Below are 24,937 nucleotides of genomic sequence, written 5' to 3' on the forward strand. Positions count from 1 at the left end.
TTAGCTTTTCCTCACAGCAGAGATGCTCCAGGCCCTTCATCATCTTAGTGACCCTTCCATGGACTTGCTCCAGGGGCCCAAACTGGACACAGTACTCCACGTGAAGCCTTACGAAGGCTGAGAAGAAAGAGAAGATTACTTCCCTCAACCTGCTGGTAATGCTCTTCCTCGTGCAGCCCAGGACACCATCTGCGTCCTTGGCCACAAGGGCACATTGCTGCTGGCTCATGGATAACTCATTGTCCACGAGGACCCCCAGATCTCTCTCCTCAGAGTTGCTTTCCAGCAGGTCAGCCCCCAGCCTATGCTGGTTCATGGAGTTATTCCTCCCCAGCTGCAGGGCTCTGCACTTGCTGAGTTTCAGAAGGTTCCTCTCTCCATCCTGACTATATCCTTATGAAGGACAGCACAGCACTCAAGGGTATCAGCCACTCCTCCCCATGGCAGGCACTCTATCCCTCCATCCAAACCACTGATGAGCAAGTTGAACAATATTGGGCCCAGTACTGACCTTTGGGGGACACCGCTAGTTATAGGTCTCCAATTAGACTTCGTGCCACTGACCACAAACCTAATACTTTTCACTTCTTCACACTTCCTGCTTGACAACGTTTTTAGTTGGGATTACTGATTTGTGCAAGTCACTTGAAAGAGCACTTAAAGAAAGAGCAATTCAGAGAAGAGGAAGAACAATTCAGAAAAGATCTCCTGCCCTTATTCTTCCTTTAGCTGTCAATACTTCCTTTACCAATTCCTGTTTTAAAGCAAGTCAATTTGTCACAGGTTAATATTATTTACTTCTTGAGAAAAAAAAAAAAAAGGAAAACTAAAAAACTCCACAGCTTCTCTACTGAAAGTCAAATGGCACTTAGCAGAACTGAAGCTGGGTGGCTGTGGAAATGTTGTGACATATACTGAAGAAAAAGGAAAAATAATTGAAAAAATAAGTCTGTTATAGCCAGGTACTGCAGTCTGGACTGACATTTCATGGGCCATCTATGGCCTCATCTGCTCAGCATGGTCCTTGGGCTGCTCTTCAGCATTCAAGAGATGCCTGCTTTGGAAGGATGAACGGACGGTTCGGTTCATTAATGGCTGAAGAGGGCGAAAGTTGTCTACCATTCTCTTTTCTTCTTCACCGTCTGAAGTAAAGAGCAGCATCCGAAACGCCTCCAGCTGAGAATGAGAAATGTCCAGTTTTGTGACTTTACTAACTGGAGAATTATTGAAGTTCACAACAAAACACAGTCATTCATGCTTGGGTAACAAAATCAAACGTATTATTACATTTGCATTCTGGGAAGTTTTAGCACAGACCTGTGGCACTTCTTTGTCACCTGCTGGTAAAGATATACCATCAGCCATATCAGTGCAGAAGATGAACTGTCAGTCATCTGCCATATTTAGGCAAATTAAATCTGAAATGTGGCACATCTGAGATGAAACTGACTTCCAGAGATGGAACATATGCTGTCTTTAAATAAACCTCTCCAACCTTCTTAATTTACACCTTTTCTGGAGTTCTTTTAGCTTATACTGACGTGCATATGCTGGCACCCAGAAAAGACGGAAGCTCAACAAGCAACAATCTACATAGCTGTTATACTCAGTGGTTTCTAACTGGGGATTAAAATGAAGTATGCAGCAGGTCAGGCTTTAAATGCTCACAAGGGCATTACAATGTCAAGTAAACTATAAGCCTTTCTATGCCATAAAAGAACGAGAGTGAAAAAGAACCATGGAAAAAAGACAAAAAGAAAAAAGAACAGAAAAGAAATGAAAAAAGTTTCAATTGAAAATAAGAATGTTCCATTACGCATTCAGTTCTTTCTGCTCTGTTAACAGTCCTCAGTTTGTCCTGTCCTATTCCTTTATGTAAACTAAAATATTAAGATCACATACATGACTATTCTTCAGAGTTTTAGCTTGGAGTATGACTTTCCAGATCATTACTCTCCATAAAAAACTGTATCACCCCACCTCCTCCCCCCAGTAAGTTCACAATTTGCCTCATGTCATTGCACTCGCAATTACTAACCAAAGCCTCAAAAATTAGAGACAATCATAGAATAGTTAGGGCTGGAAAGGACCTCAAGATCACCCAGTTCCAACACCACCACGCCCCACCGCCATGACCAGGGACACCTCACACTAAGCCATGTCACCCAAGGCTCTGTCCAACCCCGCCTTTAACACCACCAGGGATGGAGCATCCACAATTTTACTGGGCAACCCATTCCAGTGCCTCACCACCCTCACAGTAAAGAACTCCTTCCTTATATCCAATCTAACCTTCCCCTGCTTAAGTTTTAACCCATTACCCCTTGTCCTATCACTACAGTCCCTAATGAAGAGTCCATCCCCAGCATCCTTATAGGCCCCCTTCAGATACTGGAAAGCTGCTCCAAGGTCTCCACGCAGCCTTCTCTTCTCCAGGCTGAACAGCCCCAACTTTCTCAGCCTATCTTCATATGGGAGGAGTTCCAGCCCCTGATTATTCTCATGGCCCTGCTCTGGACTTGTTCCAACAGTTCCATGTCCTTCTTATGTTGAGGACACCAGAACTGCACACAATGCTCCAAGTGGGGTCTCACAGGAGCAGAGTAGAGGGGCAGGATCACCTCCTTCGACCTGCTGGTCACCCTCCTTTTGATGCAGCCCAGGATACGGTTGCTTTCTGGGCTGCGAGCGCACACTGAAGCCGGCTCATGTTCATTTTCTCATCAACCAACACCCCCAAGTCCTTCTCCTTGGGCTGCTCTGAATCCCTTCTCTGCCCAACCTGTAGCTGTGCCTGGGATTGCACTTGGCATGGTTAAACTTTATGAGGTTGGCATCAGCCCACCTCAGAAGCGTGTCAAGGTCCCTCTGGATGGCATTCCCTCCCTCCAGCGTATCAACCGAACCACACAGCTTGGTGTCATCGGCAAACTTGCTGAGGGTGCACTTAATCCTGTGAGATTGCACAGATAATTCTCAGTGCCTCTTAAACCATTAAATAACAGTAGATTTTGGGGAGGTTGTTAAATTTTACTTGCTTCACAACAATCTCCAAGACTTGTTCTATGCTGTAATGTTCTATGCTGTAATTACTTCACAACTCTGAACAGACAAAAAAGTACTGAAAACTTCCAACAAAAACTACAATAGTAGTACAATTCCAATGAGTCCTCCTGATCATTTTCTACATGTCCCTACATCTACTTCATACCAAGGAATACCATCACATTGAAACATGAAGTAGTAAAATTAAAAGCAACAGAAGGTCTATGGTGACAAGTTAGGGTTAGTCTCAGGACAGGTGACTGACCACAAACTTTTATACTTGAAATAACTTCCATAATACAAATGTTTGCTGAAAAATTTGTGTGCCCTTTTTAAAGGGGAATTGGAAAAAAAAAAAAATGGAATTCAAGGACAGTATAGCCAAATATATCAAAAACATGCCCACAAAGGCAAAATAGAAAACACAATGGAAACTCACTACGGCCATCAGAATGGCATGTGAGCCACCCACCATTGCTTCTGTATTTTCAGACATCACACAAGAGAAGAACAGCAGATTAGCTCTTGCAGTCTTGTCGTGGTTTAAACCCAGTCAGGCAGCTCGTTCACTCACTCCCCCCCTTCTTTCCCTCCCCCTACTCCCGGAGGGACAGAGAGGAGAATCGAAAAGAATGCAACTCCCACGGGTTGAGATAAGAACAGTTTAGTAACTAAGGTATAACACAGATCACTACTGCTACCACCAATAATAATAATGATAAAGGAAATAACAAGGGAAGAGAATACATCATCTCACCACCAGCTGACCGATAACTCGCCCCCCCAGCCTGACCAAGCTCTGACCGATACCTCCTCCAACCCTGCAGACTACCAACCCTGCAGACTACCAGCCCTTCCGGCTAACTCCCCGTTACATCCTGGGCATGACGTGCTGTGGTATGGGATACCTCTTTGGCTAGCTTGGGTCAGGTGTCCCGTCTCTGCTTCCTCCTGGCTTCCCCTCCTCCCTGGCAGGGCATGAGGCTCACAAAGTCCTTGGCCAAACCAAAACATCAGTGTTATCAGCTCTGTTCCCAAGCCGAAAGCCAAAACACTGCATTGCACCAGCTACCAAGAAGGAGAAAAATGACTGCTACTGCTGAACCCAGGACAAGTCTTCACAAGATTCCTGTGCAAATGCACAACATGACTACCAAGAACATGTACACAAGGTGAGATTTTGGAATTTCAGAAAACATGTCCGTCCTTCTCACTCCCTACCACAAAAAGAGCTGCAACCTGGTAAGGAGAGCAAACAGAGTTACAACAAATAACCTTCAAAGTTTTTAACAGGCAGCTTCCACCATAAGTCATTGCTTATCACTTATCAAGATAAAATTCTATTGGAAAGCTGGAGAAGTATCTTCAACTGCTTACTTTCTTTCAATATCAGCTGCTGTTTATGTCAGGATTCCTATCCAAATACCGGCTGTGAAGCAGCCACCAATCTCTGTATTCACAGAGAATTACTGGTACTGATAAGCAACTACTTCTGTGAATCTTGGCAGGGAGATAAAAAGGTATATGGTATGATTTGAAATGTAAGCATGAGATTTACCTGATTCTCATCAACCTCTATGGGCTGCTTCTTAATAATCCATGTGACTGATTCAGTAAGTGGGGGAGTAGTCAAAGAGCCCGCATAGGTCCAATAATCAGGGCATGAAGGTATCAAACAGGAGGGATCAAAGACATCAAACTCAATAACAGTGTCCTAATGCAAGAAAAAAAGTTTTAAAAATTGTATTTTGAGGCAAAAAAAACCCTTAAAAATATTAAATGATTCAAAACAATATTAAATACTGTACATGTTATGTATGCATATGCAAAAATAGGTATTGTGACTATTAATAATGATCTAATAACATAATAATTTAAACCCCATGAACTTGTACAAAATTGGTAAGCTGGGTTTGAAGCACTAGAGGCAGCTACTGAGTAGACAAAATTTAAATATTTCTGTTGTCCCCACAAGCCATTAGGAATTCAGGGCAGAAGAACAAGGAGTGCAAAGGAGCAACCGACTGTGTCTTTGTGGGAGCTAGAAACAAAGAAGAATAAATGATGCAGTAAGTTCAGGTTGCTCTGCCAGATACACTTAATAGACTGCAAACAATAGTGCCTTTACTTTTCACCACATGATTTTAGGCAGCTGGATAAAGGAGAATGACTAAAGTTTTATTTAAATCATATCAAGTATTCATGTCTCCACATTCATCTCCACGAGTGAGATACCAGACAGCAGGAGCTTCAGAGCCCATGATTTCCTACTTAAACATTTTACTTCTGAGATACTTCCAGGATATACAGGCAATGCAGAAAAGGAAGACTGAGACAGGTTTTATCAGTTTCCCATTGAGAATGAAAAAATACTACAGTATAGGATTTTTCAACAATAGGGTGTTGGATAAGAGATTTTAGATGGGACCTTTCACCCTGCATGTGAGAGGAAGATGCAAATACATCAGAATGGGTATTATCTGACCTTCCTCCTGCTAATCTGGGTAATGTTCCTCATTGTTTGGTGCTTAAGGCAGTGATAACTAGGAAACAAAGGTTTTCATACATTTCAAACCAAGTGCTGATGTGTTGCAGGGTGACCCTTTAGAAATTGGAGCAGCCCACAAGCGGCTTGAAGAGCCTCATATTTGATACTGTATTTTTCTTTTAAAGACCTTGGCTTTAGTTTCTTTCAAACTCACATGCTGTAAAATATTATATTCTCATCATGGGCTTAGGTCTTTAAGCACAGAACTGACTTGTTTGGCATTTATCTGGCAGAATTTTACATCACTGCCATAAATATTTGGTTTATTTGGATTTTAGAAAATCCTTCCTGCGATAAATAATGGCACAGCGACTTCAACTGGACGCACCTACAAGCCAGCAGAATTCTTGATGTGTATTTTCAACGTCTGCTTTCGAAAACGAACGGGCCCCTGGAGGAGCATGAGCTGCTACTGAGCACTTACAGAGACGCAGCACTCCCTCTCCTGGCAGAATCAGAAATCAGCTGTGAAGAAAGAGTGCCATTCCCCTCGCAGAAAACTTAGGAGCGTTTAAAATAAGCAAACAATAATCTCCTCAAACACCAGACAAAAATCAGAAAGCCTTAATTCCACAAGAAATAAACTATCGCTTTACACAGCACAGCGAATTCTTTCCAGTTAAATGACATATAAAAACTAATCCAATGGCACCTGCTTTCATGGAAGCGGAAGGGCAGGCGTCAGTGAAGTGTCAGTGAGGGCCAGCGTTAAACGTGTGCCTGCCATTCTAAGGAGATACAATCTGAAGAGCATAATTTCTTAAAACAAGAGTTTGGAAAGCTTAACGTGTACAATTCCTCCTTAAAAATTAGCTTTCCTCCCACTGTCAGGACAGTCAACAATTTAACCAAGGTGACAATCAGGCCCCCTACTGATATTTAAGGAAGAAAGCCTTTACTACTGTTTTGCTCTTCTCAAGTATTCTTTACGTTTAATGACTGCATTAGCTATGCTGAGTGACAACTGGTGGGACACTTAAAAATACCTACTTTGTGTTTAACTGCTGGCAAGGCATCAACCAGTGTCTGCAGCCCTTCATGACGTGCTCCTAGCTGCAGAAGACAGACAGGAGTTAGAAAATCATTAAGCTGACATTCTACATATCTACTTTAATCAGTATTCCTTGAAAACAACAACAATCTAGAAGTATTTTGTGCTAAATTGGTCTTAACAAAATAAAAAGGCATCGTTATAGCTTATTACACAAAGTGAAATTACCTTTAAAAACACTCCAATAACAGCCAAGCCGTTACCTTCCATTACAGCTTCTTCAAAGGTTGGGTACACAACGGCATTCCAGTGTACTAAATGCAACTGAAATATAAATGAATAAGAAATTAACACGTGCACAGAACACAGCAATGATTATCAAGAAACTCGACTCTTGATCTTTGCTATGTTTGCTCCTTGGCAATTTGAGACACTGCAATGAGCTACCTCAGAACAAATACATACAGCACAAAAACGAGAACCAAAGTGGTGTTGGGAAAGAATGTGATTTTTTCGTTTGGTTTTTTTTTTTGTTTGGCTTGGGTTTTGGGTTTTTTTCTTTTTAAATAATAGCTAAAGACCCATAAACCACACTTCACAAATATGAAAGGGATTTTGTCTGTGGGAGACTAATTACAGGAATGCTAGTTAAAAGCACAAAAAAGGCTAAGTATACCTGGAACTGAAGGTCACTCATTTCTTAACAGGAATGGTACAGAGCATGCTACATTGCTAAAGAACATTCTCATGCACATAATAAGCTTCCTCTGCATTGCTTACAGTCCAATACAAGCACTCCATTAAGGGGTTTTGTGTATTGGACAGATACCCAGAACCAGCCCCAGAACCTGGGGACTATAACTTGCTGGTAACACATACCTTGAAAAGCTAACAGGCATAATTCTGAACACATTCACAGAAGAGAAACACCTTCTTGAAAATCACTATTTTTCAAAATTCTCCATCTTTGGCGTATTACTGTGTTTATATCTGTTGTATTTTCCTCTCTGAGCAACTTAATCTATATTCGTCCCCACTGGCTCCATCCTTTTTATTGACTCTCTGCCTCAGTAGTTACTCAGAAAAGTTTTGCTGCTCTAATGATTGCTTAGGAGTTGAAAACACAAAATAATCATGATAAATGCTATATTACCGTAGAACTCTGCTGTATGTTATTCTAACACCTTAAAAAACACGTAAAAAACTGTTGATAACTGGAAATAACCTTTAACATTAGCTGGGGCTCTGTCTACACAAGACATGGAAAGCAGGATGAGGCCTTTTGATTTACAGGTATGGGTGTGACAAATAATCTTTCATTTTCTCTTTAAATATGTATTTTTAAAAGAGTATTCAGTATGTGCTTTGTATCTCTGGAAGCATTTAGTAATAGTTGTGATTTTAAAGCAGCAAGGATTGAAAATTTGAGGCCCACTACAGACAGCAGCTGAGTTGCAGGGCATTCACTGTACTCCCAAGAAAATATGAACTCACAGCTTACAGCAGAGCTCAGAGGTAAAGCAGCTACATTTTTTATTAAGATCTGAGCTTGCACACTTACCTCAGTAATTGCTGCCCACCTGATCTGCATCACATTAGCTGGGACCTGGGAGTTCATTAAGACCCAACTGCATCCTCAGTCTGCTTTCCATTTCATCCTTTTCCCCTTTAAAGGGGGGAAGGACAAGCAGAGTTGTGCCACTCCATCCCTACAGAGCTGGAATATCAATGATAATTCACTGCCTGCCATTGGCTTGTCCGGCAGCTACCCCCAGGGCCATTCAGGGAGAAGAAAACATTAACTGAAACTTTGAGTAATGAGGCCAATGTTCAATTTTAAGACTCTGTTCTCCAGAAAACAGAGTGAATGTGAACTTACTAATAAAATGGTGGATGAGCTCTGGCACCTATCAGGTCTGATCTTTAACAGTAAGCTTTAATGCTTAAAACTCGGAATTTTGTAGCATGCGGTACAGTCACAGACAGCCTGACACCCAGCCTCCAGTCCCCACAAGCATTTGCATTCTTCAGCATTTTATCTCATACCTCTGCTGGGTAAAATTTACAGTCAACTGTGTGCTCCGAACCCCAGTCATTTATAGCTCCCCAATGGAAGTGGAACTGCTTTAGCCTGTATTGGTTTTCCAAGGGACCTCCATCAATTACTAAAAAACCAAAACAAGACACACATATTAATAAACATGATTTAGAATTATCCAGACAACTAACACAGCAAGATCTTCCTTGAAATAAACTTGACCAGTAAAAAGATCAGGTGGAGCAATGTGCCTTAACTCCTTAACTGGAACAGTCCCCCTCATGCTTGGCTACTTGTACACTTTCCTTTGATACAACAAAATTGTTCAAGCAAACACACCACTGTTTCCCCCTGCAGTATGAATCAATCACATCAAGCTGAAGATAAGCTAAATAGTCTCCTCATCCAACTCCCCTCAAGGGAATTTTCTCCCCAGTTCACATCCAGTTTGGCAGAGTGGTGATTACATGATATGATCTATCCTCTTCTCTTTGAGCAGGCATATTAGAACTGCCTTATCCCAAAGAAACATGTGTAATGACAAAGTAATTAATACATCTACTAAATGACATCCCAGCAAAGCCTCAGCATCTACGAAAAACATTGACATTTCCCATGACAAGCCTTCAAAAGTCCAATTTTGCCAGAAAACAATCAGTACACTGTGTCAAACATTCAATTCTGCTGTTCTTCAAGTTACAAAAGTCCAAACATACTATTTTGCTTCAATACAACTTTCAGACTTCATAACCGATGTTAAAGGTTTTCTGCACAGCCAGAAATGTATTGATATTGTGCCTACTGTGAACTGTTCAAGCTACACTCCATAAAGTATCTATGCACAAGATTCTGAGTTTCTGGAAGCTTTAATGAGCTTTTTTAGCCATGAGTACAGGTAAGCATTGAGCCTGCTCTCCTGATTTCAGAAAGCCTCTCATCATTTTGCAAATACACAAATGAAATACTCTAGGCATAGTTTTTCTATGTTCTATTGGGTTTTACTCATTTTTTCCTAATCAAGCCAGGAACATGCTGCAAAGCCTTCTTCCTAGTTACTACAAGACAGCACCTGGTAAATGAGAGACCATAATTACTTCCAAAGGGCTAAACAAATATGCAGCTGTAAAGTCCTGTTTGCTGATTTTTACTTAACTGTATGTCATGGTTAAATTTTATAGCAAACCACTGTATAAAGTACATAATCCCACACTATTTGAAAAGAAGTTAATCACTTTAAAGCTAAGGAGAAAATAATGAAAGGTATTAAGAACTTTTCTTGGTTTTGTTTTTTTTTTTTGTTGGGGGGGTGTTTTGTTTGTCTTTTGGTTTTGGTTTTTTTATTTTATGAAAACCAACCATTAGTTTTGAAATTCTAACTAGGCAGGTCTGATTGCGATAAAAGAGTATGCTAATGTCAATTAGTTGACATTTATTTCATCTGCTGCTGCTGAGCTTTAGCAGAAGTGCAATACTGACCATCCCTGAAAAATCACGATGCAGAAAAGTAACTTAAAAGGATAGGATGAAGATGTGGCCCACTGCAAAGTCCCTCAGAATTATGTCTCTGTGCTTTAAGACTACCCATTCCTGATTTTGTGATGATGCGAACCCACAAGCAGCTACATTCATGTTAATAATCACATTTACTTGAATGTTTACCTCATGAGTAAAGTTAGGCACAGGGGACACATGTAGAAAATCAGGTTCCTGTAGTGGACACCCAAAAGTGACAGGAAACAAACAGGAATTTACAGTCCCTTTACAAACATTTTTCCCATTTCATTTCCTCTCAATTCACCAGTCTTGAAAATTTCAAAACAAAACAGAAGTCTAAAGGAACTCAAACAACAATCAGCAGAAATAATCACATCAGCTTTTTGCTGTAACCCTGGATCTGTTTGTCTCATTTCCTTGCAGCAGATGGCATTCGTGCACACAGACAGGACCACACTCAGTACATACCTTCCCCAAACCCTCTTCTCTTCTTCATCTTCCTGATCTGCTCATAAGCAAACACCCCATGGCAGCACTACCTTCATTTTTTGCCCAAGTCTTGATTTGCCTCATCTCAGGAGTTGGGCATTTTTGTCTATCCTGGGGGCATACTTCATTTTGTATTTTTCATCTTCTGTTTCAATTTTGTTGCTTTTCTTTATTCCTACGCTTCCTTCTCTGGATTTCTATTATTGTTAGACAGAAGCTGGCAGAAAGAAAAATCAGAAACAGCAAGTAAAGACAGAAAAGACAGAGGAGAGAGGTAGGCACTTGAAAACCTGGTCATTTATACAGCAACATCTGTTCTTTCTCTGTCATTTTGGAGTCCTGTCACCTGTCACTGATCATTTCATGTCATCCTCCACTAGCCATCATCACCCTTCACTGACTTCAGTTCGAGGGAGATGATGATGATAAGCCAGCCATTCAGAAAGAGGCAGCAAGAATGTTTACACTTAAATCTTTACCTCAAGTGTTCAGTCTTACAGATGAAGTGGGTAAGATTTTTCAGAGCTGTAATGCGCTCTGATTAGCCAGGCTCTGAAAGGCCAGCACCCCTCTGACTGACAGTCCTGATGCTTGTGTCTATGTCAAAAAACACTGTTCCTGTGCATTTAAATGCTGTGTGTTTGTTAACCTCTGCAGGCAATTCCCCTCCACTACATCAATCCTGGCAGGGAAAACAAAGAAATAAACAAAACAAAAAAACTTTGTTATCCATCAAACTGCAAACCATTACACTTCGAGAATGCATCCTCATTTGTTAGGTTAAAGAAAACCAATCTAAAGTTAGATAGTTAAAATCACAGATGAGCTACAAGTGATGTCTCCATCTTAGTCTCTCCTCTGACCTACCTCACTTAATGCAGTAGCAGTTTGTACTGTAAAAAAACACAAGAGCAATACTTGGTTTCTTCATACATACAACAGCACTCAAATGAACAAGGGCAAGAATATTCTCTGGTTGGAAACAAATATTCTGGGTGAACAGCCATAAACAAGAAAACAAAAAAAAACCCAAATGTCACACAAGCCTCAAAGCTCCATGCATTCCACCACTATCATTTTTGCTGTATTGTTTCACCAGCCTCTTTCAAAACATCAACCAAAAATACTGGTATTGTGAAATCTTCCCTCCCAAGAGCATTACTAAATCTCTTATGAAGTTCCAGCATCTCTCACGGCAAGCAGCCACCTTATAAATAGTTCTAATCAAACAGGTTCAAACTTCCCCCAAGTCCCTCAATTTTTCCATCCAGGACAAGTGATCAATATGAATCGTGTGTTTCACAATATCCCTGACCAGTTCACCTACTTTTACTTCTTTATACGCACCAGCAATACCTTTTGGTAAAGTCAACTTTTAAAAGGAACAACGGACAAAAACATCTGGAATTTGGTAGCAATATCTTCATTTTAAGTCACTCCACTACGCTGAGCATTTAAAAAAGATATAGCTGCTCAGGTCAGAATCCTTATTCACAGTAAATTACTGGAATGTATAATTTGATTCTGCATGCATGAACTCCTGCTTATGCTAAAATTAACAGGAACACATGCACCTTCTGTTCCCTATGGTAGCAATTTAGTATGATTCGATTTTCCAAGAGCTTATTGAGATAAGTGTGTATGCTTTTGAAACTTAAGTCATTTTGTTACCGGTTATTTCAAATGCATTAAATATATCTGTTAACACTGCAGAAGAGATAAGTGGCAGATTACTATTTAATATCTTATACACTTCACTATTTAATAGTGTAATATGGAATCTCATTTAAAATTAAGTAGATACATACAACTGAAGCTTGACTCATGCAGCAAAGCTGTGATATTACGAGACCTAATAAAAAAGGCAGGGGATTAAGGCTTGTGCAATATGAGTAAGTCTTAACCTGCAACACAGGGTTTGTGCAGTGTCCATGGTAGTAAATAACTTAGAGTAAGGCCTGCATAGAACTTTTGCATTACAGTTCCCACCACTGTAAACGCTAAAACATTCTTTTACTATACATTCATTTCCAACACTTCTCCTGAGGTTTTACAGCTAGCAAGTATTTCTCCTCTCTATGCATTAATAAAGACATTAAACAGATTTTTCTGAGTTTTTCTTACTCGATCTATCAGTAGAATCATCAAACTCAACCAGGAATGAATAGCCGTTGTTCCAGATGTGAAGACACGTTGTTGGGTCGTAGCTGATTTTCAGAGGCTTCAGGAAGGGGTCATAAACACTGTCTCTCCACTGGATATTGATAGGAGACTGTCGGGTGCCTCCAGGGATTGTAAGCGGACTCTGCCAGAGTGGATGCACTGGAAGATGATGAAGAGAGTCAGGCTCTAATGCACGATACAGAACTTCCAACCGAATACCTCAGAACTTTTTGGCAAGAGAAGGCGCTTTGGCATATTGGCTCCAAAAGCTAATTCAAGTCAGCTGATGCACAGAAAAGTAAAAAAAATAATAACAACACATTCCAGTTGCATGACTCAAAGCCACATAGGGAAGTGCAGTAATCTGACATACAACTGCGTTGACGATACCTTCCTGCATTTGCAAAGTGCTCTTCAAAGAAATTCTGTTGCTTATTTCCTAGAAAACTCTCTTTTACAGATGATTGATTTTAAAGTGGCTTCTGCTTTATAACTTTGCCTGACTCTCAGCACACCACTTCAGCTTTCCTCATACACCAGTACCATCAACTGACATCAGCCTGCGCCAGACGCAGGACAACTCTGATGAGAAAGCAAAAATACCCCCTTGAAGGTGCTAGTCTTTCGCCTACATGTGCTTACAGGTTACACCACTGCTGAGGGTGTAGGGCCCTGAAGCAGCCGTGCCCATATTGACCAAGACTCCTTTATACAATCAGAACCTACAGCTGATCCCAAACCTGTAAAACCCCAAACTACACATTTTGGGGGCTGCTTGGATACAGCTGCATGAATACAGCTTCTGCAGGATTTTATTCTACTTCAAAGCAGAATCAAGATCTGTGTGGATGGGGAGAACTTGTTCACCTGCTGTCCCACACCACCGATGAAACACCAGTAAAGGGTTTTTGTGCTGGGCCCATTCACTGAACCCAAACTGGAGAGGCTCTCAGGCACTGCATTACTGCCTACTTCATTACGTACAACTGCTTGAGGTCTTTTGCAAGCGGAAAATAAAAGCAAATTAAATCTTTTAACAAACCTCTCACGTAAGGGGTGGCTAAACAACCTTCCCCTTCAGTTTCCTCAGCGAGGACCAAACTTTATCGGCCCGCACAAGGTCACCACACACAGGTAAGGCAAACAAAATACTCCCCAGAAGTCCTCAAATCCCCGTTACTGTTACTGCCATTTCCTGACGTTCAGCGGAGGACCGGACGCCGACAAAGCCAAGCTGAAGTTGGTGTCTCCGCCTTAGCCAAACTTTGGAGGCACCGGCAGCCCCTTTAGGACCACGAAGGGACCAAGGAACATGGGCGCTGCCCATGCCCGAGCCCTGGGCAACACGAAGGGGCGCAGCGCGGTGGGCAGGAGGCGATGAACCGGGCGGGGAGAGCAAGGGGAGCGGGGGGACATCGAGCTCCCCTCAGCAGGCGGGAGCTGCTCCGCTCGAGGGGCGAGGGCAGCGCGGGCCTGAAGGAGCCCGTGGGCAGGCGGCCCCCCTGAGGGAAGGGTCTCGGCAGGGCCGCAGCACTCACGGACGTCTCGCAAGCGGTAGGAGCAGCAGGCGCCCAGGCTGCATCGCCGCGTCCCCCGCCGTGAGGCAGCGGCCACCCAAGCGCGGCGAAGCAGCGGCAGCATCGCTGAGGAGACCGCGGAGCCGCCGGGTGCCACCGCCCAGCACAGCCCGGCCCAGAGCGGCGCAGCCCCTTCCGGGCCGGCCCTCGACCGCTGCGATCCCCTCAGGGGAGCGGGCGGTGTCGCTGATAGAGGCGGGAGGGTGAGGGCGGCGGCCCCCCGGCGGCTGCTTCTCCCTCAGGGGCGGAGGCTGGCTTCCACCGGCATTTTATCCAGTGATAACGCTGCGGAGGAGACAGTACATCTCCGTGTGAGCGTGCTCGCCATTTCCCGTGGTCATGCTGATCCCTGTGCCTGACTCACATCAAAAACGTGTTTGCCCTGAGGGTGACAGCGTCACAGAGGGGTTAGCTGTTATTCTTGTCTAGTCGGTTTTACTCAAGCAGGAGGTTTAGGTTGCACGGGTGTCCCTGTCCCAAACTGCACACGGGAAAGCTGGGAGAAGTTAACATGACGGCCGTTTTACCCCACTGCATCTGCCCCAAAGGCTGGAGGCAGAAACAGGACCACCCCAGGATGGTAAAAAGGGGCCGATTCAACCGGGATTTGTGTGAAACTGCTTGAGGCAGGTGGATGAAACGGGTTAAAACCTTGGTTACTCCTTGCCCCTTTTTCTCTGTTACAGTTCCCAGTGAGGAACACAAAGGAAGCTCCGTAGAAAGCGGACTGAGTGAACGTGCAGAGATGAAGAGTCCTCAGTTTTGCTGTGTCTGTTGAGCAGCCAGGAGCAAACACCACACCTCAGCTCCCGGCCTTCATCTGGCCACCTCCTGTGAATCCTGTTTCTTGGTTACTCCCTTAAAATCGCTTTGCACATTTGCATTTACCCTTGGGGGGTGTTTTAGAGTGAGTACTTCTGAATTTTCATGAGGAACCTGATGTAGCATTGAGAATGTTCTGTTGGAGACAAGACTAAATAGAGCCAACAAAGAAGTGTTTGCTCTAGTTTACAACGTTGTGTAACAAGTTTCCATTGCATTCACAGTACAATGTATTTAGAGTACTCCTGAGTTGAGTAAGAGGTTGAAATCTGGCAAGTGATTTGCAATTAGTGGCTATGTGATGAGGAAACAGATCATTAGATGTACAAACAGCTTGTGATCTTAGGATGTTTTACAGAATCATAGAACACTTAGGGTTGGAAAGGACCTCAAGACTATGGAGTTCCAACCCCCCTGCCATGGGCAGGGACACCTCACACTAAACCATATCACCCAAGGCTTCCTCCAGCCCGGCCCTTTACACTGCCAGGGATGGACCATTCACAGCTTCCTTGGGCAACCCATTCCAGTGCCTCACCACCCTCACAGTAAAGAACTTCCTCCTTATATCCAATCTAAACTTTCCCTGTTTAAGTTTTAACCCATTACCCCTTGTCCTGTCACTACAGTCCCTAATGAAGAGTCCCTCCCTCCCCAGCATCCCTATAGGCCCCCTTCAGATACTGGAAGGCTGCCATGAGGTCTCCACACAGCCTTCTCTTCTCCAGGCTGAACAGCCCCAACTTTCTCAGCCTGTCTTCATACGGGTTTGAATTTAATTTACTTCCTACTTGCCAAGATAGACCTTCTTTAAAGCACAGCCCTTTTTTTTGCATAGCAAGATTCAACTGCAAACACCATGAACTGTGGTTTGAGTCTCAATGTTTTTCAGGATGGTTAATGTATTATCTTCAACATACAGTTCCTGTAACTTGAAGAGAAAGGTACTTGATGAAACTGAAAACAGTTGCCACCCATAAATGCAGTTTTGATTCAGGGTTAATTACAGTTTAATAGCCAATTGATCATGGTTGGGCAAGTGTATTTAGTACAGGTCAGACCTGTCGCTGAAGCTACTTACGAGCAACAGGTAGCTCCTGGTCATGAGGGCAGCTCATAATGAGCTTCATGCTTAATTGCAGCAGGGAGCTCAAATGTAGCTTCAGGTATTGTAATATTCAGTATAAAGAGATACTGGGTTGTATTCCTATCTACCAAGGCAATAATGACATTCCTTCACATTCCATTCTCCCATGATGTGTCCTCTAAATACAACTAATAATTTCAGGCAGTTTAGAAATCACATCTACTAAATTAACTGATGTATGTATGCATGCCCTATATCATAGTATAGGTGCTTACTGTTGCAGAGCATAACCTGGCTTCTGCACAACTATCATTTTTCTGCGTGTTAAAAGCAGTTGACAAAAAAAAAAATCCTCAAAATCCACTACTTTACGCTGTGGCATTAAGATAGACAAACTTTGTAAAGCTTTTACGAATTAGATCCTGCAAGCTTTTGAAAATGTGAAGTTTCTTATAGAGCTACAAAACTGAGCAGAATGAGTCATTTCTTGTGTGTTGAACAGCACAACCACAGGAAAGTTCTTAAGCTTGCGGAAACAATGGGCTGTTCTGGTGCAGAACTAAAAGAAAAATAACTTTGACCTGAACATTTTTGTTTCCCTTCTGAATCATTCATGGAATCTCCATCCAGTTTTTACATGTACACACTATTTAAGTAACACTTCAGCATCTGATGAAAAAAACCTTTTCTTCTCTACTGGGTTAAAGAAACCACTTCAAAATACAAGCTGAGTGGCATTGGGATGGTTTGTTTTGGAAACTGCAGACAGAAAGGCAAAAACTACCTCTGCAAAAGGAAACCAAAGCTCTAGACCTTCTGCACAGCACTCAACTAGCATGGCCAAAATCTATTCTTGACCACTGCAGATACACAGTGTCTCCTTGGCCATGTCCCAGCTAGAGGTGGTTGATGCAAGCAAGAGACATGGCTCTCAAGCAGCAAGCTGGGGAGAACAATGGCAGCCAGAATTACAGTATCTCTGTTGTTCTCATGTTTTTCCAAAATTGCTGCATTTCTGGACCATTTGGGAAGTTTTAGCTACATTCTCTCTTGTTTCTAAATGAGAGAGTCTTGTGTGTATAGGGAACACCAGAACCAGAAATTTGGCAATTGGCCTTCTGGATGAGTGATGCAGAATCTGAGTGGAAAGAGAAATAGAAACTTCATCTATTAGGTCTGTTTTCAAATGTGCAAAGTTTAAATAAAAGCGAAAAAAAAAGCTGAGAATTAATCAGTGTGCATTTTGCACCCTTTGCTTTACGCACACCTCATTTGCAGTCAGCTCACTGAGGAAAGTTCTAGTTATCATTTACCTTTTTACATGCCATATCCATGGCATTGTCTGAACAGTTCAGTAAATACTGTAGTATAACAAGCGTGAGCAAAATGTGAGTCACTCATGAAGAGAGATCTGCCACAAACAGGCCTAATCTGTGCTTGATTTATTTTACTTATTTAAAATCTTCCAGACAGACACAGTGATGCTCCATTTAATTTTATAGTGTTTGGAGGCTTCTTACACTTGCACTGTGTGTTTTTCTCCTTACCACTCCCAGCTGAAGTAGACATACAGAGCCATCCAAATAGTCCAAATCTTTATAATTGTTTTGTATAATTAATTGCAGCTGTGGTGTGTTTGGCATAATTGTTAAAAAAGTTCATTTAGCACTGATACAAGTCTCAAAAGGTTTGGAGTGGGAATCAAGATCCAGATGAAAATGTGGGTTGTGTATAATATTACTGGATTAGCATTAATTTATAATACGATCTCAAAGAAAATATTTTGAAGGCCGCAGTTTGATGGTAAAAATCCAAAATAAATTGAGCTAAATGAAAGGTTTTACTTCCAGTTTGCACTGTTGTAAACTTGATTTAAAGAGACAAAATATTTTTCAATGTTTCATTTTTAATTTACCTTTAGGGATCCTGGGGAGGACAGAGTTCTCATGTATAGGTTACAGAATTAGAAGAAAGAGTATGAAAATTGGTGGTTATCAAGTAAGAATGAGGGGTAAAATGACTCAGCTTCAGGGGATTCCAGTCTTTATGGGTTTAATCTTTAAAAAGGAAAAAAATCCAACCTGCTGAATGAAGCACTTTGGTTTGTTTACACAGGGACCTTCAAACAAGCTTCACCCAGCTCTGAAGTAAAAGAGGGAGGACAGCATGGTGGACAGTGTTCCTACTTGAAGGGAGTGCATTTTTGTCCTAAGTTGACCAGGGGCCCTTTCCATAGCAACACATTCTGAATTTGAAAAATAAACCCAAACATATAACTGAAACTCAACAGAGAACCATTTTAAACTTTAGAAGACCGTGGCTCTGCTTTAGTCACTTGGATCGAATGTTACAGAGGAAATCCAAAATAGGTTGATTTCTTTGAAGCTTTTTAGTATGAATCAAGATTTTGGAGGGTAACAGTGATGGCTGGCTGAGGTCCATTGTAACAAGGTGTTGAAAGTTCTGCTGAATTCATGTCAGATTTGGACTGTGATTTAGGCCAGCTTATTGATAAACAGTCCAGTGCTTTTTATCAAATGGATGTAACTGACAGAGTACTCTAAGCTCTACAGAAAAGCAGCAGCAGATTGTGAAATGCTGAGCTTTTCTCTGCTTCCAGAATGTTTGGCAGAGATAGGAGGCTGGATGAGAAGGCAGTGGCTGAGGCTAAGTCCAGATAAGGAGGACGTGATTCCAGTTGGCAAGGTAAAGCAAACAGAGGCTTTATCTTTTCTGTATAAAAACGTTTGCCGAAATTATGCATGCAGACTTAGTAGCTCAGCATGGAAAGGGCTTACAAGATCTCTCATGGACAATTTGTGTAGTTTCTGCAATTGTATGTGCAGTCCTGGAGATGGCACACCTGGATTGTGTCATTTCTGTACTTCTACAATTATTAAAAACCAAAACCTGAAGGATTCTGCTTTTCTTTTAACTTCTAAAAGGCTAAGAAAAGGAAAAGAGAAAAATACATTGAGATCTGTTTTGGCAACAACTGCTTGGGTGCTCTATAATCTTAAAATCCCTATGAAGAGCATTTCCAGCAGCTCTCTATTGTATTAAAAGGTGCCTGAAACCACTGCCTCCATGGTACAACATACTACAGAGCTTAGTACAGACATCCTCTGTGGTAGTCTATGTCACTAGAAATTCATAAATATATGCCATGTTTCTCAGCAATGTTTTCACAGTTCTTTGTTAGTGAAGTGCAGAAATATGCTTTTGTCATTTTGAGGAGACAAGAGGAATCCAGAAAAGGCACTAGAAAGTGTTAGTCTTTGAATTGTTTAACTTATATCCTCAAAGCAAACATCTGAGTTAACTGCTGAGTGAAAGCATCACCACACAGATCGGCGAGAGACTGCTTCTGTGTGTGGGAAGGGTGAAGGGAGAAAGATAGGAGATGAAGTTTGGGAAAATGGCGAACTTCATATTGCAGACATTACCCAAGAAATTTACAGTCCAATTTTACCATTTCTTTGATCAAGTTTTTGTCACCAAAAGGGTTTTTTGTGAATAGCTGAATTTAATTGAATGTGCTTTTTGCTCTGAATGGATGTTGTGCACAGGGTCTAGCCAGCAGATGGAAGAACTTACAGGCTGGCTCATTCAGAGCTGGTGCCTGTTCACTGGCAGCTGAAACCAGCCATTCCAAAGATAGCATTTTCCTGAATCAGTTTGTTTTGGCATTTCCTGCATGAATGTCATGGAATAAAGAAAGATTTAAGTAATAAATAGCATCTGTCTTAAATTGAAAAGAGGAAAAATTAAATTGAAAAGAGTAAAAAAAGATGGAGAGCAATTGCAGTTAATTTAAACAGCAATGGTCCTATAATGGAACAGCCTTGTATGATCTCTTCCTGGAAATCTTGTTACCGTGAAGTGAGTTTCAGTTTCTCAGTACAGTTACCCTGGAACAAGTGTCCATAGCAAAAAATACATCATTAACCCCTTACTGGAAACCAATGGGCCATGGGTAACCATAAAATAATTATTTCTCCATCCTGTGTGGAGTTCTATGGATTGTGGTTATTTCTCCAGTTTACCTTCTTACTCCACTGAACATTTCAAATAATTTTCCTAGATCAGTAATTTCACTGATGAAACAGGAATGTTACACTTAACTGTAATACATTCCATTCCTTGAGTTTTTAATTCTATAGGCTATAAAGCTTAGTAGCATATTAAAATTGAGCAAGGAGCAGAATTAGGAACTGTCTAGAGGGATCCTGTGCTGCTGATTCATGATTTCAGTACTTTTTTTTTATGAAAGATGTTTATATTTTCTTGTGTGGCTTCTGAAATTGGAAATTGTTGGACTCACAATGAATACTCACTTGCAATCTTCATGTCTTCAAGTATAAAAACACTGAATAAATAATGAATAAAAATACAGAGTCATGACAGAACTTTTTAACCACAGTTACAGTGGATTATCTGGATTTCCCCTCTGAAGCAGTAATTCATATCCCTGCACATGATGAGCAGTACTGTATGAGCCCCAACACTATACTCACTGGCACAGCTTTTGGTTTTAGCTGTTGAATTTCCAGAGCTGAAAAAGTCTGCTGATAAATTGCAGCTAAAGGAGTGATAGATTGCTTCTGACTGTTAGAATATGTTCTCTCATATGCACATGTTCTTATGTGGAGGGGATGCAGAGTTGTAGAGACTAATTAACACAATTAATATGAATTTGTTAGGAAAGCTGCTATTTTGTAAGGCTGAATCATAGTTTTTCTAAACATTACTGTAATGCTTTTCTTTGAATAGATGAACAATGTATTTTTCCTTGTCTTAATGGGAAAAAATGAAGTTTGGCAGTGTTCAAGGCCAGGCTGGCCAGAGCCTTGGGTGACATGGTTTAGTGTGAGGTGTACCTGCCCATGGCAGGGGGTTGGAACTGGATGATCTTAAGGTCCTTTCCAACCCTAACTATTCTATGATTCTAAGTTTCTGAGCATGCTTATAAAGAAAAAATTAGTAGGAAAGGAAGTACAAGTTTAAGAGACTTTTCAGCTGTACTACGAAAGCACAGAAAAGGGGAAAATGTGATCAGGGATGCATGTGTGATCATTTAAATACTGCATTAGGAATTAAGCTCTTTCTTGTGGTTGTTTCTCTAATAAAACAACTGAGCGCTAATCTTGCTTCTAGAATTAATCATCTTCTAGATATCTAGAAGGCATATTTTAAAAATGAAGGTATAAAAAAATAAGGAACTGCTATATTAACAAATATTAGTAGATGGAAGTACCCATTCTGGTTTAAGGTTTCAGGATACAATTTGCATTTTCTATTCTAAGTAACAAGAAAGGAAAAAGAATATTTAGTGTAAGAACTCTGAAAAACTTTGCAAACACTGTATCTTTATAAGACCTGTTCTGACTTATTTCTGATGTGCTAAGTGGCAGGGAAGCTTGCGTGCTGTGTGTTACATAAAGCTTCCATGTCTAGGAGTATCTAAAACACTGTGCACACTGAACTTGCCAGCCAATCTACCAGGTTTCTTGAAATGCTAGTCACTCAGTGGCAGAAAGAATTCAGCATAGTCTTCAAAATGGATTTCCAAGTGTAAAGCTATTAAACACAGAAAGCTTCTGAGTATTTCTTCTAGCTTTCAATATAAACAAAGCCTTGTGCTTGTCTCCATTCTGCTTTGCTTTATATCTGCCAGAAAACCATCTGTTTTCTCCTCAGCTAATACAAAATTTGTTGTTTGATAGTTTAAATAGAAGGAAATCACATCTCAGTATTCAAGGAAGGATCTGGCTGTTCTGTGGGAAAAGTAACTATGCTGAATACATTGACGGGGGAAAAAACAGGAAACAAAAGGATTCCTAGATGTAAAAAACTACTGCTCCAGCTGACATTATCTACACGTGAGCAAGTAGACACACGATCTCTGGCTGGCACCATCTTATCTTTAAATAAATTAATCAGTGTTTTAAATAACTAAATCTTTGACATCTTCTAGTAGTATCCTGCATCTCAGGAAGCGATTCATTGCAGTTATCCTGTACACCACATTTGGAGAGTTTTGTGGCTTACACTTTTCAAAATTAAAGACTGCAGTGTCTATTAAATTCAGAATCCCTCAGAATCAATTCGCTGTAGGTAGCCAGCACTATTTCAATAAAATGAAGCACACTTACATGCACCATTCCTGTTTTTATGAGTGGAGGTGGCCAGGCTGCAGAGTCCTGCTGGCACTGCTGCTGGACTACAGATAGTTTTCAGCTGCTTGTAGAAACGCACCAGGGTATTTGCCTTCAAACTATTCATTGCTATCACTTTGGCACTTCAAATCTTCTGTTCGTCAAACAGACAGAGGAGCTTTTCAGAGTCCAGCGACCTATCAACACAAAGCAGAGGGAAAAAATCCTGCAGATACACAGCTTCAAGATAACTGGAGGGTCTCCAGACTGATTTATAACAAATTCTGTGAGCACCCTTTCCTGGTTGGAGACGTGGAACTGACAAGTAGTTAATTTTCAACTTGTCCCTAGACTGCCTTCTTCATTTGCTCTATATTTTGTTGGAGGACTAGCTAGTTGATGATTATTCTACATGTGCTCTCCAGCTTTTTTCTTATCTGTCTCGATGAGCAACTAAAGTGTTACAGAAACCACTCTTTTGTATGCAAGGAGAGGTTTCTTATCATGTCTTGCTGCATACATGCTTTGAATTTGAATAGCTGTGTATTTGAATACAGATAGCTAAGAACTGTCATTAACAGCTATAATTCAGAGGACTGGTGACTGCCCAGACTGAGGAATTCACAGAAATCTAGTAGATCTATAAGGCTTGCCCACAGAATAGGAAGAGCAGCCTCCTGCAGAGGAGTATTTTAGCTGTAAGCACGTGACACAGCATCACTGCAGCCTCAAGGTGAGGAATTCGTTCCTCTGAACTATCCCATGTCCCATAAGAGGGATATTTTTGCATAGACTAGAAATAGGAACAGGCATAAGGAACCCTAATTACTCTTCCTACTCACACACCCCTTTGACCCAGCTGAAGTATTCTTTTTCCCAGCGGGGAGAGCAGATTGAGATGTTTTCATGACCTATGTTTTTCTTAGGGATGAAAGCATGAAGAATGTTACTCTCTTACTATTCCCACATGCAATTCCAATAACATTGTTATCTTATGTGAAAGATCCATATTAAAATCCCATTCTTCAATATTCTTTGGGATGTTTATTCTGCCTCCCATAGCTGCAATCCACGTCAATGGCACAGACACACAAGTAACTTCTGAGTTAGTGGTATAGTTTCTCAGTGTAACAGACAAGCCACTAAAGGGTGCAGAGTCCTTCCTTGAGACAGGTCCAAAGCCAAACCTGAAGACATGTGCCCTAACATCAGAGTTCAGCGGCCCAGGCAGGCAGGGCTGTGGGTAGAGTCTGCACCTGAGCGTTGTCAGGACCAGTAAGACTTGTTAGCGGCTTCAAGGTCATGTGGGGCCTTTAGTAACTCTCATGTCAGTATTTACAAAATCCATGTGATTATTTTCCTCCATTAAGTACATAGGAAGGCATATTTTGAAAGCAACAGTCTTAACCAATGACAGAGCAGGCAAAAGTGAGAAGACTATTAACATTCTGCTATTAAAAATTTGCCATCAAACCCCACTCCTTTCTTAATCCATAAAATTACCTGTGAAATATTTGTCACTTTGTTTTGTTGGTTGTTTATTGGGTTTGTTTTTGGCTTTTTTTGCTTAATAAATTGCGTTGTTTTGAATTAGAAACTCATTTGCTTGGCAATATTTTCATTAAACACAGATGTGTTTCTCATCTCTTATCACACAGGGTGTAAGTGCAAGGCTCAGGGAATCTACTTTAGTAGCCTGAAGTGGCAAGCTTATCTGTGCAATTTGCTATTCCAAAACTTAATATTTAGAAGAGTCTTTCTTAATGCTTGTCATTTATTATCTCAGCTGCCTGTTTCAAAATATCTAAAAGCAAGCCATTATCAGTTGAGAGTTCTGCCTGAAGAACTGCAACATCAAACTTCTATGGTTGCTCATGACTGTGGGTAATTACAACTGTGGAGTATTCCTGTATACGATGGAATGGTGCTTATTTTGTCTTCACAGAAACTAGAGAAGTGATATTTCTTGCTGTCACAACCCATCTGACTTGCTCCAGACTGGACAGGGAGGACCAATATTTCTTTTTTTCCTGATGCTTACTAGAGGGTTGCCAGTACTTACATACATTCTGGTTAACTTCAAATGAATGCTGTTACTTGGAAAGAGAAAATTACCTTCTGGATTTAGTGTTTCAGGAAATCTGATTCTTCTGGCATTGTGCTTGTAAGGGTCCTAAAATTGTTTCAGTTGCAACATTGCCAAGTCAAAACTAGTAATTCAGGACAAAATAGTTTTACTATAATTAGAAAAATACAATGAAAGTGATTTCATAATCACCATTTTCCTCACCTGGTTACTGTTGTGTAACACTGGACAGGACAATCAGTCAAGTATGAGGAAGTGGTCTGGGGTGGCATTGCTGCTGAGGAATCCATGTGAAACCTCTATGGACTAGCTACAAATACCACCTAGGGCAGCCTTCACAAAGAGTCAGGTTGTTATGGGGTGGGCTTTAACCCTCCTTTCTCTGTGGCTTGGCTCATGCTTCCCAAGTTAGATATTGCTGCAGCCTAAGGGAACCTTT

General features: G+C 41.2%; 1 protein-coding gene across 3 annotated transcripts; it reads right to left on the bottom strand.

The window, feature by feature from the left end:
* Positions 1–378: 378 nt before the first annotated feature.
* CA5A (carbonic anhydrase 5A) lies at positions 379–22,721 on the bottom strand. 3 transcript variants are annotated; one of them, XM_057423520.1, is made up of 7 exons: positions 22,410–22,718; positions 12,730–12,927; positions 8,631–8,749; positions 6,813–6,908; positions 6,584–6,646; positions 4,604–4,759; positions 379–1,176 (listed from the first exon to the last, which is right to left on the bottom strand). In XM_057423520.1, exons 1-7 carry the CDS (start codon positions 22,537–22,539, stop codon positions 997–999), a joined length of 942 nt encoding a protein of 313 aa, XP_057279503.1. In that variant the 5' UTR covers positions 22,540–22,718; the 3' UTR covers positions 379–996. The 3 variants fall into 3 exon arrangements, with proteins under 3 accessions (XP_057279503.1, XP_057279504.1, XP_057279505.1); XM_057423521.1 differs by lacking the exon at positions 22,410–22,718 and adding an exon at positions 14,307–14,547; XM_057423522.1 differs by lacking the exon at positions 6,584–6,646 and having other exon boundaries at positions 22,410–22,721.
* Positions 22,722–24,937: the final 2,216 nt, after the last annotated feature.

Source organism: Pezoporus wallicus, unplaced genomic scaffold, assembly GCF_028554395.1.
Source record: "Pezoporus wallicus isolate ANWC-B61680 ecotype Strahan unplaced genomic scaffold, APGP_CSIRO_Pwel_v1 contig_10160, whole genome shotgun sequence".
NCBI lineage: Eukaryota > Metazoa > Chordata > Aves > Psittaciformes > Psittacidae > Pezoporus > Pezoporus wallicus.

What these genes read in the sequence shown, in the direction of transcription:
- CA5A (XM_057423520.1), bottom strand. Translation starts at nt 22,539, where the DNA reads ATGAATAGTTTGAAGGCAAATACCCTGGTGCGTTTCTACAAGCAGCTG. An exon ending in TAAAAACAGGAATGGTGCAT is followed by an intron (nt 12,928 to 22,409) that starts GTAAGTGTGCTT and finishes ATCATCTTCCAG; the next exon opens with TGCATCCACTCTGGCAGAGT. An exon ending in TAGAGGTTGATGAGAATCAG is followed by an intron (nt 1,177 to 4,603) that starts GTAAATCTCATG and finishes TCTCATTCTCAG; the next exon opens with CTGGAGGCGTTTCGGATGCT.